General features: G+C 33.9%; 1 protein-coding gene across 1 annotated transcript; it reads left to right on the top strand.

Moving 5' to 3' along the window:
- Nucleotides 1-12,545: 12,545 nt before the first annotated feature.
- On the top strand, nt 12,546-13,881 carry LOC108481140 (ethylene-responsive transcription factor ERF024-like). The gene has a single exon (XM_017784306.2). The coding sequence runs from the start codon at nt 12,910-12,912 to the stop codon at nt 13,462-13,464; it is 555 nt and encodes a 184-aa protein (XP_017639795.1). The 5' UTR covers nt 12,546-12,909; the 3' UTR covers nt 13,465-13,881.
- The last annotated feature ends 3,511 nt before the right edge of the window (nt 13,882-17,392 follow it).

Genomic DNA, 17,392 nt, shown 5'->3' with positions numbered 1-17,392 from the left:
CTTTTGGTTAGTGGGCTTACTGGTCTAGTGGTTAAGTGGCAAGGGTTTATGTTAGAGGTCCTATGTTCGAATCTTGGCTTGGGCATTATTTTTGCCACCAAGGCCGTGATAGAATTGGAGGTGAACTAAAACACTAAAAAGGTAGGGTTTATCAGATTTTTTCTGAGAAGTTTCCCCAAAAGAACTCTCCCTGCCGAATTTCTCTTCTATTTTTCCCTCTTCACGTTTTTTCTTTTTGTTTTGTTTTTGCCGAAAATCACCTTCTTGTGCTGCCAAAATTTCTTCACACAACTTCCTTTCCATTTCCTCTCTTTTCAATAGTTTCACTTTCGTCTTTAGAGACACGCTTTCGGTAAGTGTGGAGATGCGTTCTGTTTCGTTTTAGTAAATGTTGGGTTATTAAGAGATTATTTTCTATTTAGGAGACAATCAGGGTTCTGTAGATCATTAATCGACATTTTAAATAGCGAGGAATCGTCGTTTTTCGTTTAAGGTAACGTTGTCATTAACTTTCGGATTTGCCTGTTTCTTAGTAACTCAGATTAAGTGATTAAAAGGGTGAAATACTGTTCAATAATAGGTTTTGGAATAATTGAGATTGCCTTAGCTTCGAATCAATACCAGGTGTGTACTCCGATTACATAGAAACTGAGTTTCGGCGAAAGCCAAAAAATTGACCGTCGATGCCATACGGGTGTGTGGACTGCCCGTGTGGTAGTCTGTGTTGAGATACACGGGCGTGTGACTGATGAGCCAGGCCTTGCACATGCCATATGGGAGTGATGGACACGGGCGTATAAGGCTGGCGAGGCCGTGTGCGAGGCACAAGCTTGACCAATTGGGTCATGTAGGCCGCACGGGCGTGTGGGACACCCGGGTGAACTACATGAGTGTGTGGGATTTTGGCCCAGGCCATGTGATCCACACAGGCAAGGCCAATTTAGGCCGTGTGACCCACACGGGCATGTGGGCCCACACGGGTAGGGCACACAAGCGTGTGAGCCCAACTTGTTTGAAATGCTCTGCAAGGTTACACGGGTCATCCAAGTCGACTGTGACCTGACTGTAGGATCGATAAGTGATATTTAGACCCCATACTCTGATTTGTTACTAGATTGTATACAAAGGCACGTTAATTTAAGCATGTGTATCTATTTGATTTTGTACATATGTTTTGACTTGATGATGGTATGATCTGATATCTGCATATAAGCATGCCATGTTATTTATGTTGCATTGCATTAGGTTGAGTTTGTTGTGAAAAGAAGGAAGACTGAAAGCCTTTTAGCCTGTTATTTGACAGCTATGCTACATGTATCTGTTATATGCCGTTTACGGTATCATTTGGTGTGTAGGGTTGGATGGGCTGATTATATCCCCATACTTAGTGTGTAGGGCTGGGTGGGTCGATTCTATCCCCACATGGTGTGTTGGGTTGGACAGAAATGGTGTGCAGGGTTGGTAGGCATGTTTCCCTGATAATCTGTGTTGTAGGCCAATTTTAACCTATTTACATCAAAACCCAATTTAACCTTACCTAACCCACCAAAATTAAACCCAAAACCCAAAATCTTAACTACCCAAAGCCCAATTTACATCAAAACCCCAACGGCCCAAACCCTAAGCCCAAATCAAAATAAAAAAACCCTAATCCACAACCTAAACTTTTCTTAAGTAAACCCTAGCCTTTCCCACCACCAACTCCACTAGCCACACTTACTCTACCACCAACTCCACTAGCCACACTTGCTCCACCACCTACTCTACCAGCCACACTTGCTCCACCACTACTTGTACCTACAAATGAAGACATAAACAATAAAAAATATTTTGTAAATGGCTATATAAGCCTTCTCATATTTTGTATTTAGGGGAGAAAGAAGTTTTGGGGGAGAAAGTGATTGTAAAGGATTTTTGAGAGGTTTTTTTAGAGTAATCAAGGAGAAGAGTTATTGTAAAGGCTAGTTTTTGGAGAGGCTAGTTTTTTTTTTTTTTGGAGATTAATCAAATATCAAAGCAAAATAAGTTTCTTGGTCTATTCTCGTTTTAAGTTCTTTGTTTGCTTATTGTTTTCCTTTCGTTTTATTTTGTTTCTTTTATCAAAGTAAAAATAAAAGGAGGAAGCTTTCCCATTTTACCTAAAAAGTTTTTTTGAGGTCCCATTTGTATGTCACAATGGCACCGACAGTGGCCATGCATGATCGATGGTGACCTTGTGGTAAATCACCCACTCTCTCCTCTCTTTTTTTGTTATTATTATATTTCTTAATATTATATTATATATATATATTCTTTTAATATATTAGGTATATTCTAAATTCTATATTACGTATATATATTATACTATTTTATGTATATATCTTTAATACTATATTATTTATATATATATATATATTTTCTACATGTTATCTTATGTATATATTTTAATCATATTATGTATGTATTTTTACACTATATTATGTATATATTTTTTATATCTATTTTATACATATGTATATATTATATATATCTTAACATTACTAGTTATATTTTCACTATTTTATGTATATACTTCAAACACTATATATAGTATATTTCTAACACTATTACTATTTATAAATATATATATATATATATATATTACGTACATACTCTTAATATCTTTATTATGTATATATTCGTTGTTTTATTTCACATTGGATACTATTATTACGTTTAATATATCACATGCATTGTTATTGTTTTAATATTGTTGTCATATTTATTATTTGTTTCAATGTATTTCCAACTCGTTTATTTTTGTCTACCGCCTATTTTATATCATTCATTGTTCATTACTTTAAAGATTTTTATTCATGTTTTACTAATTTCAATAAATAAGGCAATGTTTCGCATTTTGGAACATCGAAGAATTGTGCCCTAACTTACGGGTTTCGGTTCTCTTGTTGGTTCTAAATAGCTAAATATCCTTTTGAGTTTTGAAATGCATGATTTCAATTTAAATTAAAAGACGACCTTGTGCTCGGAATTCATGGTATTGTGTCCTAACTTACGGGATGTGATACTCCGATATCTCGAGATAAGGAAATCTTTAAACAAATCGATTTAAGCTAATTCAAGAATTTTAAAATCAGTATTAATAGAAAAGATCGTATTTCAAGTCCCTTCCCGATTTTTAATTTTCGACATTAAGACACTAACTAATCAATTCGGTACCAATTTTTTGGACGTGTCGAGGGTGCTAATCCTTCCTCGCACGTAACCGACTCCCGAACTCATTCTCTCAAGTTTCGTAGACCAAATGCCCTGTTTTAGTAAACTAAAATTGATTTATTAAAACAAAGGTAATCCGATCACACCTGATAAAAGATTGGTTGCGACTTCCGTTTTAATTTTCACTTTCAAACAAAGTCGATCCCCGTTTTCAAAAGAATGGTTTCGACAATCTGATCTGTTATGCATGCAATAACTGTATGGGCTAAGGCTCGATTGTTTTGATTCTGTACCTAAATGGGCTAAGGTCCACACCGTTTCTGTAAAGTGCTCAGGCCCGAATTATCTGTAATCCATTATCTATTTCTATGCATGCTGCTTGTGGGGTTGTACACACTGAGTTTACGAAAACTCACCCCTTTATTGTTTTATATGTCAGGTAATTGGTGCAGCGAAGGGCTCGACGGTGACCATAGCTACATATACTCTGGTTTTTACGGTTTTAATGCTTTTATTACTTTAACTGCTATGATTGAGAGTATTTATGTAATTTCCAGACTTAGACTGTTTGATTTAAATTTGGGATTTTAGAACTATTGCTTATTGTTGCGAAACCGCAACGTATCACGATAACTTTATTTGTTTTTTTTAAGCTTCCGCGTATAAAGAAATGTTTTCAAGCAAACAAATCAATACACGTTTTCTAAGCTAAGTAAAAGATAATAACTGGAATGGTTAGGGTAAATGCGGTTTTAAATACACTTTCATGTGACATCGCCAAATTCAGCTATAATGTCTAGGCCGGGTTTGGGGTGTTACAACTACTAATGAAATTTACCCTCAAAACTATTACTTTGCGTGCTTGTATGAGAGATTTGGAGGAGTGATTTCATTTTTAAGAAAGATTTCAAAATTTTAAAAATAAATTTATTTCAAAATTTTAAAAATAAATTTACTTGTTTGGGTAAAAATATTGAAAAATTTTAGAACTTGTGAGTAACTTTAAAAGGGATTTCAACAGCTCAATTTTCTTTTCCAAATTCTAACTAAAGGTTTTCAAAAATTCTAAAATGAAATTACTTTTTGGGTAAACATATTGGAAAATTTCAAAACTTGTGAGTAATTTCAAAAGGAGATTTCAAAAGATGAATTTTCTTTTTCAAATTCTACTTAAAGAGGTGATTCTTCAAAATTCATCCTAATTTTATTTTAGTTAATACACACGATCCCAAAGTAAACCAAAAAAAATTCAAAAAAATTATTTAATTATAATATATTTTTAAATTTTATCTTATTAAAAATATTTATACAATTTTACAAATCTAATAATATTTACATTGAATTTTTTATATCATTTATTTTAATATAATTATTCTTATTTTATAATTATTTTTAATCTGTAAAATTTCAATAAGCTATTTTTTTCTAAAACAATTATTTATCCAAAGAAAGAAATTATAATTACTAGTATTTTGAACCGATAAATTCTTAAAATGATAATATTTAAAAAATTTATCCAAATACACTCTTTTAGATTTTAATTAATTTAAAATTGTATATATCTTAGCAAGTAGATATAATTTCAAATGTAGAGAAAGACTAATTCAAATAAAAAATTAGAAAAATTCTTTTAATATAATAAATATAGTACTATCCTACTTTAACACATATTCTTAGTTTGAACTAGTTTTAATGCCTCATGCATTGTACTATAATTTTTATACGATTAATATTTTAATAATTTAATAGTTATATTTTATGCTCCACTCATGTAGATCATGCATATCAAATTTAGCATAAATTAAAAATTTTAATTATTTATTTTATGAAAAAAACTTGTAACCATTAAATATAAATTAATATAGACAATAATTTAGATTGATATGATAGATATATCGGATCGACTAAAAATTTATATGCATGACAAGTACAAATATATTGATAAATTCAATAGTTGAATGGCTAAAATATTAATTGTATAAAAAGTTATAAAAGATATAAAACTACTTAAGTTTTACATAAGTATAAATATATAAACTTATTTAAGAATTCAAATATAATATTCAATTTTAACATTATAATTAAAAGTGTGAGTGCCAAATTCAATGTACAATACAATTTTATTCCATGTAATTAATATAAAAACAACATTATTCAAAATAATAATTAAAATATATACTCTATTTTGATAATATAAATATAGTGCTAATAAAGATTTCCTAAATTATCATTAAAGCCTATTGAAAATTTTTTCCCAAAATAGTTTATGGATAATATATTAGAATAGACTATATAAATGTATCATTTATAAAATTTTATATTTAAAACTAAAGTAATATAGTTCACCTTTTTGGTTAATAGAACTATAATAACTGAAATATAATGTTTATTTATTATTACACAGATTAATTTAATAAAATTTATAAGTATGGAAATTCTTTTATTAAGTAAATTTACTTAACCAAACATTTTAGTAGTTTAAATTTTTATTTATAAATGTGAAAATTTTTATAAATAATAAAACAAATTTAAAATGGGAAGTTAAATAATATAATCAATAACAAAAGCTATATTTTAGTATGCATAATTTCTGGAATTTATAAAAAAAATTCCACACTAATCGAGTGATAAAATTTTTTAATGATATTAATGATGTGTATTAAAGTGAGAGGGGATTTCTGCAACATCATTTATAAGTGTGAGTTTTGTAAAAAAAATTCGTTTAGCAAACGCGACAGCAGACTAGGTGGCTTCTCAATATATAAGGAGAATGTGCACATCGTCCTTGGTGAATATTTTGAGCAGGGAGGGGCATCCAACTTGATAGAACACTAGTAAACTAACAGACTCTTAAAGTGAAAACTTAGAGAAAATGAAGAACTATTCAAGGAATATTGATCTATATTACTCATCTTGAAATCTGTCCATATACAAGTTCATATATACAAGAGAAAGCATAACTGCTATTAACAATATACCAGCTTTATTAACTGCCTAACCACCTGACTAATCACACATCAATCACATGTGTAATTACATACTATAACATTCATCCAGCTTCCTCAAGTGGGATGACTCAAAGAAGATGACGAAATCGAGTAAACATCAACACAGAAAATGGTTTAGTGAGAATATCTGCCACTTGATCACAGGCAGGAACTTCGCCAACAACCAAATCACCACTAGCCACTTTTTCCCGAACAAAAAACAGATTAAGTTCAACATGTTTGAACTTGGAGTTTAGAACTGGATTAGCTACAATAGCAATGGCACTGGAATTATCACACCATACAGTCGAAGGATCAACCGAGCCTAGTTTTAACTTTGTCAATAGAGAGACCAGCCAAGCAACGTCACTGGTGGCTGCTGCTAAACTGCGGTATTCAGCCTCTTCCGTAGACCGAGAAACAACTTGTTGTTTCTTAGAACACCAAGATATAGGTGTGTGACCAAAGTAGACACAATATCTCGTAGTAGATCGATGATCATCAAAATCAAGTCCCTAATTTGCATCGGCATAACCAACCAAAGATAGTCTACCAGATCTTCATAAAACCAGCCCATGAGAAAGAGTACCACGTAAATACCGTAAAATCAGTTTTAATGCTACCATGTGTAGTGTAGTTGGAGCATGCATGAACTGACACACCCGGTTAACAGCATATGCAATATCTGGCTGAGTTAACACGATATACTAAAGAGCTCTAGCAAGACTACGATATTCAGCTAGATCAGCAAGATACTCACCCTCATCCTTTGACAACATAGAAGAACTTACCATCAGTGTATGAACACTTTTGGCATTAGATATAGAACTCTGTTCAAGAAGCTCCCGAATGTACTTGCGTTGACATAAGTGAAGATTGCCAGAGTTACATCTACTGACTTCAATCCCTAAAAAATAATGGAGATCACCCATATCCTTTAGAGTAAACTTTTTGTGTAGCTGCTGAACAAAAAAAATTATTTCGTCAGATGAATTGCCAGTGATAACAATATCATCCACATAGACAAGAACATAAAGAGTGTAGTCAGAAGAAGATCGAACAAACAACGAAGCATCTGATTTCGACAACGTAAAACCAGTAAAAACAATGAACAATTTTAACTTGTCAAACTAGGCACGAGGAGCTTACCTTAAGCCATATAAAGCTTTAGTCAGATGACACACCAGCTTTTCACTATTGGAACCATGTTGCACAAAGCCTGGAGGTTGCTGCAAAAACACATCATCAGTTAGATCGCCATTCAAAAAGGCATTATTGACATCAACTTGCCAAAAGGGCCAACCCTTGGTCACAGCAACAGAAAGGATGGCTTGAATGGTAACAAGTTTGACTACCAGACTGAACGTCTCTTTAAAATCACAGGCAGGTACCTGTGAATAGCCCTTGGCTACCAACCGTGCCTTCCGGCGGTTAATCGTCCCATCAGGATTCTTCTTTATCTTAAACAACCACTTACAACCAATAAATTTTTAGCCAGGAGGGAGGGGACGGAGCTCCCATGTAAAGTTAGCTATTAATGTATCAATTTAGCTTGAACAGCTAAATACCAGTCTGGATGAGCAAGGGCCTCTTCAACAGAACTTGGTTCAACCTCAACGTTGTTTGCACACAAAGCTTTAGGTTTAAATATACCAGCTTTAGACCTAGTAGCCATAGCATAAGTATTAGTAGTAGACACAGTAGGAATAATAACACTTTCAATAGGAAGAGTTGTAGTAGAGATGTCCTCCTCTCGGACAACAGTCCCTGATTCATTTGACAAATTTACGAAACTACGCTAGGAAGCACTACACGTAACAAAAGAATCATGCGGATTGGTTTCACCATTATGACTTGCTAGAGAAACCTCAGTTGCAAACTTAAGATGCAAACGAGTTTCCCTAGTGGTAAAAGACCGAACAATAGGTACATACGTAGTGTTACCCTAAGACATCTGATTACCGGAAGAAGTAGAGGGTAGAAACAAAAACTGATTTTCATCAAAAATAACATGCCTAGAGACAATTACCTTACCATCTGGCATTAAACAATAATAACCTTTATGATGCATGCTATACCCCAGAAACGTAGATAGCTGTGACCAAAACTCAAGCTTGTGTTTAACAAACGGACGTAAGTATGGAAAACAACAGCAACCAAACACTCTGAGATGATCATAAGCAGGTTCGCGACTAAACAGACTTTGATACGAGGATCGTCCTTTCAGAACAGGAGTAGGTAATCGATTAATGAGATGGACTGCACTGTAGAATACATAGCCCCCGTACTTCATTGGTAAATTGGCCTGAGGCAAAAGAGTAAGACCAGTCTCCACAATGTGTTTGTTTTTACGCTCAGTGACACCATTCTGTTCAGATGTGTGAGGGCATGAAACACGATGAAGTATCCCATGACTAGTTAGAACTGATGAAAAAGCACGGAACTCACCTCCCCAATCACTTTGAAACTTCTTAATGCACTTCCCGGACTGAGTGAGAATCATCTTCTGTAATTGACCAAAACATTCTACTACTTGAGATTTACGACTTATTAGATACACCCAGGTAAAATGACTAGTCATGTCAATGAAAGAAACATAATACAAATTCCCTTTACAAGTAACAGCGGCCGGGCTCCACAAATCAAAAACAACCAATTCAAACAAATCAACATACACAATACTAGAATGAGAAAAAGGCAATTTATGCGATTTTCCTTTCTGACACGCAACACAAACATTATCAAGATGACTTTTATTTACAGTAATCTGACATTTTTCTAGAATAGCTTTTACAGTATTATAAGCAGGATGACCCAGCCTTTTATGCCACAAACTAAAAACATCATCAGTTGTAGAGGAACCTTGAACAACAGTACTGTGAACAGATGGAGACAAAACACTCGAACCCGCCGAAAACTGGTAGAGCCCATCACGAACTTGGCCCCGCATTAAGGTTTCCTGTGTTTGGATGTCCTTAGTCACACAATATGATGGGTGAAATTCAAAAAATACATTGTTATCAGTAGTAAACTTAGACACAGATAACAAATTTTTTCGAATGCTTGGCACACATAGCAGATTCGAGAGATGTAGTAATTTCTTCTTCGTAGGAATAGTCGTACTCCCAATGGATGAAATTTCAGTGATACTCCATTACCCATTAAAAGAAAAGAGTTACTTATATATCGGGTGGAGCCATGTAAATCTGAAATATTTCGACACACGTGATGAGTAGCCTCCGAGTCTGGGCACCCTGACGTGCTTCCTACCGGTAACGGAACATAAGAATCAATAGGATTAAAATTGGAGTTATATGCTGTAGCATTAGAATAATCAGGAGCGTGCAACTTAGGAAGCTTGGGGGAAGTCCAACAAACTGAGACGAGTCATACGGAGACGAGTCAATACTAAACACACGAGCACGCGGTTTTGTCTGCCACGAGGCCTCAGGAATAGTCTGCAAAGATCTGTTAATATCAACACAATTAGAAGAGGGCCCAGGTACAAATTGACCATCAATTTGACGAGATCGAACTGATCCACTAGGCCCACATGGCCTAGAAGTTACCTTACTATACGGATGACCTAAGTAATCATCACTAAACTGTGGGTTCATAACATTTCTTCCAATATTAAACTCATAACTATAAGGTCCAGAATAAGAATTTAGGCCATCAATATCACGCTGTCCATTACTATTTTGAACAAATGAATTTGATCCATTATACGCATACCCTGTATGTGGCCTACGTGGAACACAGTTATCCATTCCAAAATTTGGCCGAAAATAAGACCTCCAATTTTGACCATGAAACCCCAAAGTTTGACCACACTCATTTTTTCTGACGTCATGCTCCCAAGCTCCCCCATTCGCACTAGAGGCGAACCCGCCTTGTCTTGCCATCAGTGCTTTCGGCAGTGACCGCTCATCCCGATTATACCTGTAGTAGCAGCGCTGCGCAAGGTGGCCATACCTACTGCAGATCTGATACTGTATTCTTGGGCGAAAGTTGCGACTACGGCCACGAACAGATGAGTGACCTCCACGGAAAAACCGTCTGTCAACTGCAACTGAGATCCTTCCACAACATTCGCAGCAACCAACACATCTTGAACGGACCAGATTTGTCGAGCTTTGCATCCAGCAGAACATCAACAAGGCGTTGAAACAGTAACAAAACCGGGGAGAGCAACGCAGAAGAAACAATAGCATCAAACTCAGAGGAGAGACCTACAAGAAGAATCACAGTCCGTTCGGCCTCTGAGATCGTAGATCTAGACGCTGCAAGAAGGGTGCACAAGCTTTTGATTTTATCAACGTACGATCGAGTAGAAAGACTACCTTTTCAGAGATAGTGAAGCTCATGGCGCAACTGCGACTTCTTCATACTTGTATCGGCCACGAACAGACTATTTGCCACGATCCAGACGTCGCTCGTAGTCCGAACGACCGTGAAGGAGGACAAGAAAAAGGAACTTATCGTGGACAACATCGATGAGGTAAGCAAATTATCTTGCTGATCAAATATTGACGCAGATGGATTAGCAAGAAGACTACCATCGACTGATTGAACAAATCTCATTGGAGTCGTCAACGTGCCATTAAGAAAGCCGAGCAAACCATAGCCACGAAGAATAAGCCAGATTTGCTACTGCCACTGGATGAATGAACCTTCATCAAGTTTTACAACCTCATGCCGAGGAAAGGACGTGACCACTTGATCACCAAGAAACACCGAGCCACTAAGCTCAGCGGAATCAAATTTGGCGGAATGTGTGGTAGCCATGCCCGAGAATCACCGAGCGACTGATACCATGATAGAACACTAGTAAACTAACAGACTCTTAAAGTGAAAACTTAGAGAAAATGAAGAAGAACTATTCAAGGAATATTGATCTATATTACTCATCTTGAAATCTGTCCATATACATGTTTATATATACAAGAGAAAACCTAACTGCTATTAACAATATACCAACTTTATTAACTGCCTAACAACCTGACTAATCACACATTAATCACATGTGTAATTACATACTATAACACAACTCCACCTCCATGATCTACCTGTTTGGTTCTTTTGCAAATTTTTGGAGAATTATTTCTTCTTTTTTTCTCTATTTGTCGCAAAAGGCTTCGAGGTTTCGTTTATTTTAAGGGTTAATAGAATTTCATTTTGTGTTTATAAGAGGGGATCAAATTATGTTAAATTAGGGTATAGAGATTAAAATTTCAAGTATAACGTAGGAAGTAATATTGTAATTGACTTAGATCTTTATAGATGTCCAATTTTCGAATACAAATATTTTGGACTTGGATAATATTCGGATTTAAATATTTTAACTATTATAGACGATAAATTTGATGCAATGTGAATATTAACCCTTGAATGCTTTGTTTTATTTTTATATATAAAGTTATCGTGTAAATTCATTTTACTTTTATGTAAATTTTTAGTGAATTTAAATATTAGACGTGATGATATAAATTTAATATAAGTTGATACCTAATGCTTTAATTGGGACTACCAGCTAAGGTTATTTAGCAAAGGGTTTGGGGTATTATTGATTGAAGCAAGGAATAAAAGTAGTGTGTTTTGCGGATGAAGAAAATCCCATTTTTGATTAAAAAAGAATGTGCTCCAGGTAAATTCAATTGAATGATATGATATTTACCCCAAAAAGGAACTCCTTTCACTTGATGGTAAGTGGGTGTGATGTATGCTCGATCATATGTTTTTTTTTCCTATAAAACTGTCTGGAATAATTTTGCACTGAATCATGGTGATATGACACCAAAATTATTTGCCCAAATGCCACAACACAACATTTTCTCCACCACATCCTTTCAATTATATGTACTTCTATAACAAAGTTGTTGTATGATATCATCGGAAAAGATAAAAAAAAAAAAAAAAAAGAGTTACCACTCAAACATCTCTCAAATTTCGCTAAGGGGAGTTAAACTCTCTCTTGAGAGTAATTTTTATCATTTGTTTAGGAGTTGATGAACTCTTCAATATAATATATTATTTTTGTATCAGGATTTTGTTTTCAACTTCTATAAAAAATTATTGTTCGGGACATTTTAATTGGTAGAGATATAACTTACAAAAGTTTAAGAAAAAATTACTAAAACTATGTATGATAATAATTATAGAGAATGCACGTGCAAATTCGAACTACCAAACCTTTAAATTGTAAAGCTCTAAAATTGAAGGAAAATAAATAAAAAATTATAGAAACCAAATGTCAAAATGTGAATACCGAAAGGGTAAAGCTCTATAATATTAAATTTAGTGTCTTTCTATTTAATTTGAATGTTTTAGTTTGAATCCAAAGCATTGAAGGGGTTGTTGGTCTCGGCCCTGGCGGAAGAAGAGGGGGTAAGCTTGAGAGAGCATTAGATTTGATATTAGATTGTCTATTTTGTTGAATATAATAAAAGTGGGTGTTGAAAAACATAGCAACTGTTCAGATATATAAGCAGTTATTTGAGCAGCCAAAACAAGGAATAAAAAGACAACCCAGTTAGATATCCAACATATATTTTGGCTTACACCCAAACTATCAGCAGATATCACTTCATCAACAACTGGTTTGCACTTTACAGTAATTCCTCCTCCTCCTCCTTCTTCCTCTCTCTGCAACTACAACAAGAGTTTAACCTCCATAAATGGATTCTCTCATCTCCATCTTCCAACACCAATTCTTTCTCTTCTCATCATCATGCATTACTCCAAACCCAACAAAACTTCCAACGCTAGCACCAGCGGTGGCAGTTCATCAGCTACGGGTCGCCACCCGGTTTACAAGGGAGTAAGGCGTCGGAGTAGTGGCAAATGGGTGTCCGAAATTAGAGAGCCGAGGAAGCCCAATAGGATTTGGCTCGGCACCTTTCCCACTGCTGAAATGGCCGCTATTGCTTACGACGTTGCGGCGCTTGCACTAAAAGGCCAAGATGCTGAGCTTAACTTTCCTAACTCGGCTGCTTCTTTGCCTGTGCCGGCTTCGACTTCCCCACGTGATATTCAGGCGGCTGCGACCTCTGCAGCGACGGCTTTGGGTGCTGCGAACGATGCTTTAAGAAACAATTCAATAGCGCCGCCTGAGAAACCTTCAATGGCCGATGATTTCGTGGATGAGGATTTGATCTTTGATATGCCTAATGTGCTTTCCAATATGGCTGAGGGGATGCTTCTTAGCCCTCCTTGCTTCGACGCCGATCAGCCTCCCGCCAATAACGGTGGTGATGATGATGAAAACCTCTGGAAATTCCCTTAATAATAAAAAATAAAATCAAGCAAGGCAGACAAAAGAGTTGAGTTACTTTTCGAGTCCTAGTTGAGACTAGTTTCGACTTGCCCTTTCCCATAATATGAGACTAGTTTCGACTTGCCCTTTCCCATAATAATAATTTTCACGATATTATTCAGCATAAAAATAAAAAGAAGGGATCAGTAGGCACCGTTTTTGTACAGGTTTTTGTATTTGTGGGCGTTGCTGTTTGTGTCATGTCGCTTGTAAATGTATTCCCGTCCGTACAATCTATGTATACGTTTAGAAATAATTGTTGGAAAGTTGGACCATCTTCTACATATAGATGGAGAATGTATAATATAAATATAAATATAAAAGCTGCTATATTTTCCAAACCATTGTTCAAAGTTGAGTTTAGGGATGAGATTTGAAAAGCAAAGATGATACATCCAATATTGCCTGGTGATGCATAAAAGCAAAGCAAGTTGGGGGAGGTTTAGTCAATACGAATAATTAACATGTTGATTTTGTGGAACTCAATATCCTTTCTCTCCCCAACAACAAATCTATAACATAGAAATGGTTAAAATGTGTGTATAACTACTAAATTCTACTGCTTTATTTAAATTTTCTCTATACTATTTTTACACTTAATAAATTCTTATACTCCTTAAAGGAAAATATTTGATGTTAACTCGGTTAATAATTTTAGTAATTAATTTTAAATAAATCAATCATAAAATTACTGATTGTATTTGGTAAATTAAATATAAAATTGAACAATTCACAATTAACACTAAATTTATTCTATTAACAAAATAATAAAAAATTTAAACCTAATAATGTTAGCAACTAACTTTCAGTAAATCAACCCTAAAAGTCAAATTAAACACTAAAAAGTTAACAATAACGTTATCTTTGAGTACTAAAATATATAACTTTTATCAAATACAAATACTAAATTGGACAAAAAAACACAAGTATCACATTAAAAAAGCGGCAAACTCGGGTTCGAATGGTGTATATTAAGACTTAATTATATTTAAATAAAGTTATTAAATTTATTTATAAATCATTCACCAATCATTTTATTTTAATTAATCTTAAAGAAATGTATTAGTATTCATTAACGATAAATTTATTCATTGACAGTACAACAAATATTATTCTTTTATATTATAAATTTATTTAAGTATAAATTAAAGGTTAATGTTTATTTAAGTGTAAGTTAGGTCAAGGATTTATTAGGATACAAGGTAAAAGATTAAAGCTTATTTAAGTATGAAAAATGTATGAGGGTTTAAAAGAAACTACAACAATTATCAGATTATTTCCACATTTAACTAATTAATGTATATGGTCTCAAAAATTTTAGAGATCATAAATTATAAAAGATAATCAATAAGAAAAATAAAATTTTATTTTGTAGGTAAAAATATTATAGATGTTCTTTTTATCAAGTGTTAAATTGTATTTTGTTTCTTTTACTTCAAAATGAATAAATTAGTTTTTAAACGTTAGATCAATGAATAAACGGGCCATTTTGTAAAAACTTTCATTAATTTTTACTACTAAAAACTGAAATGACTAACAGATAACCAAACAATGACACATGATATGTAATATATATCTCATACTGACGTATAAAGATTAATTTTTAATAATAAAAATATATAAAATTTTTAACAAAAAAATTATTTATTCTTTTAATAAAATAAACAAAATGTAATTTAACACTTAATATAATACTTTCATTATCCTTTTACCTCACTAGGTACATGGAAGATCAATTGTGCTATATATAAAGGTTATGGCCCACCTTATGCACCCTCTTTGTTGACGAATTATTCCCGAACATCTGAACCAATCCAACGTGGTAAGGTGGATGCTGACACTTCACCATTCTCTGTTGTCTGACCCCACTAATCATGCAATCGTATAAATGTATTGGTGCCTTCTACTGTTTCTGTTTATGTATCTTCTCTTTCTGTCTTAAAGAAGTAGATTTTCTCATTAAGAAATTTACCAATTATAAACTACGAAAACATACTTGTTAGTGTGTTTGTATAGTATTTTAATAATATTATGAACAATAGTATAATAAGCTTTAAGATATTTATATTTCTCCTATTGTACATTTATAGTTGTCAACCATATAAATGTGCATATTGCATCAACAAATAAATGTATTTAAGCTAGACTTTAAAAAAATGGTTAAGTAGTAAAAATAACTATTTTGGTAATTATAATTTAGCAATTTTATTAGTGACAATTACACTATTTAGATGCAACTTTTGTTGTAATTTAACTTGTATTTAGAAGGTTGTGTAATAGTATTAACACTCACAATTTATCAATATCATAATGATAGTAAGCATGTAAAATTCATATATCACACATTATAACAATAGCAATTTAGTCATTAAATCGCATATTCTAGAGTAAACACAATATCAGAGACTTAAATAAGTGGGTAAAAACTCTAAAAACAATTCAGGGGGATATATAAGGACTAAATTGAACATACCATAAATTTTTGGGCAAACTGTAAAACAGGGTCACACAACTGTGTGGCCAGGCTGTGTAACAGTCTAATGTCGTGTGGAAAACGATAAATTGCCCTACAGAAGAGACACAACCGTGTGGCAGGCTATGTAATAGTTTGAGGCCGTGTGGTTCACAAAGTCCCTAAATTCTACAGTTATACATGGTCGTGTAGTGGCCATGTGGTCCACACACTCGTGTGAAAGATCGTGTGGCCCTAAACCTACACACGATCATTATCAATTCACTTGGAAAAGTCATACACCTTTCATCACAGGTTCGGTTGATGTTTCTCATGCTCTATTTTGGTCTGATTCACTTAAATCTAGTCCTTCAAATGACATTTACAACGAATTAACAATTGTTGTCATGTTTTTGACAAGATTATCAAAGATTTGGCAAGAACCATAAAAGATTGAATTAATCAAACGAAGGATTAGCGTCGGGTAGCAATATCAAATCAAATCGGGATCTAATTGTCGAAACGAGGTGTACTTACTATTTCTTGGCAAAGCTAGGGATGTTATTGATAGAAATTAAAAAATCGATAGAGAACGACTAAATGGTGGATGATTTGATTCAAGAAGACAATAATAATCACTAGCATAAAGATGAAAAAATATGGTGCAAAGAAGAGGAAAAGAGAAGAAAAAGAAAATAAATTGAAGATGAAGAGAATTTTTATTAAATAGCTATGGCTTAAAGACCCTAGGGGCGGCATAACAAATTTCCCTATTTTTGTCAAAATTCAAAAGAAAATGAAAAAGGAAGAAATGGCTCGAACCTAAGACCACTAAGAAGGATAACAAACTCTTAACCATTGGGTTATCACCTATTTCATGTTTAATCTTAATTTCTGACCATATATATTTTGGGTGTGACTTTACCCTAGGTTGCCGAAAATAAAATGGGAAGAAGGGAGCTTGAACTTAAGTCTCTAGGGAGGACTCTCTAACACTTAACCATTAAGCCTAATTAATTTCTTGTTTAACCATTTCAATTAACCCCCTATATTTTAGGGCGTGACATTTCGCCTCTAGTGCCACCTTAGGTTGCCTACGTACTTTCTTTCTTTCTTTACCCATACCAGTATTAGACTTACCATGATTTTCACCCACCACTAAGTTCAGGAGTGTCTCATTCAAAATACTAGTCATCAAAGCAAAGTTGGCCTTTCTCTTGGAAAAAGAAAGAAGATCAAATCAAAGAAAAAAAAAGAATGTATTTAATGGCCCATGGAAGCAACCTTCATGTTATTAGCACGACACTTTAATCAACTGAGCTAATAGACCATTGTTAATCAATGTTTAAGTTTATGATATTACTAACCGGCCACCTCAAATTAACCATAACAATTTATATATCTAATATTGTAACACCCCTTACCCGTATCCAAGGCCGGAACAGG

Source organism: Gossypium arboreum, chromosome 1 (assembly GCF_025698485.1).
Source record: "Gossypium arboreum isolate Shixiya-1 chromosome 1, ASM2569848v2, whole genome shotgun sequence".
Classification (NCBI taxonomy): Eukaryota; Viridiplantae; Streptophyta; class Magnoliopsida; order Malvales; family Malvaceae; genus Gossypium; species Gossypium arboreum.
This window is presented reverse-complemented; position numbering and strand designations above follow the sequence as displayed.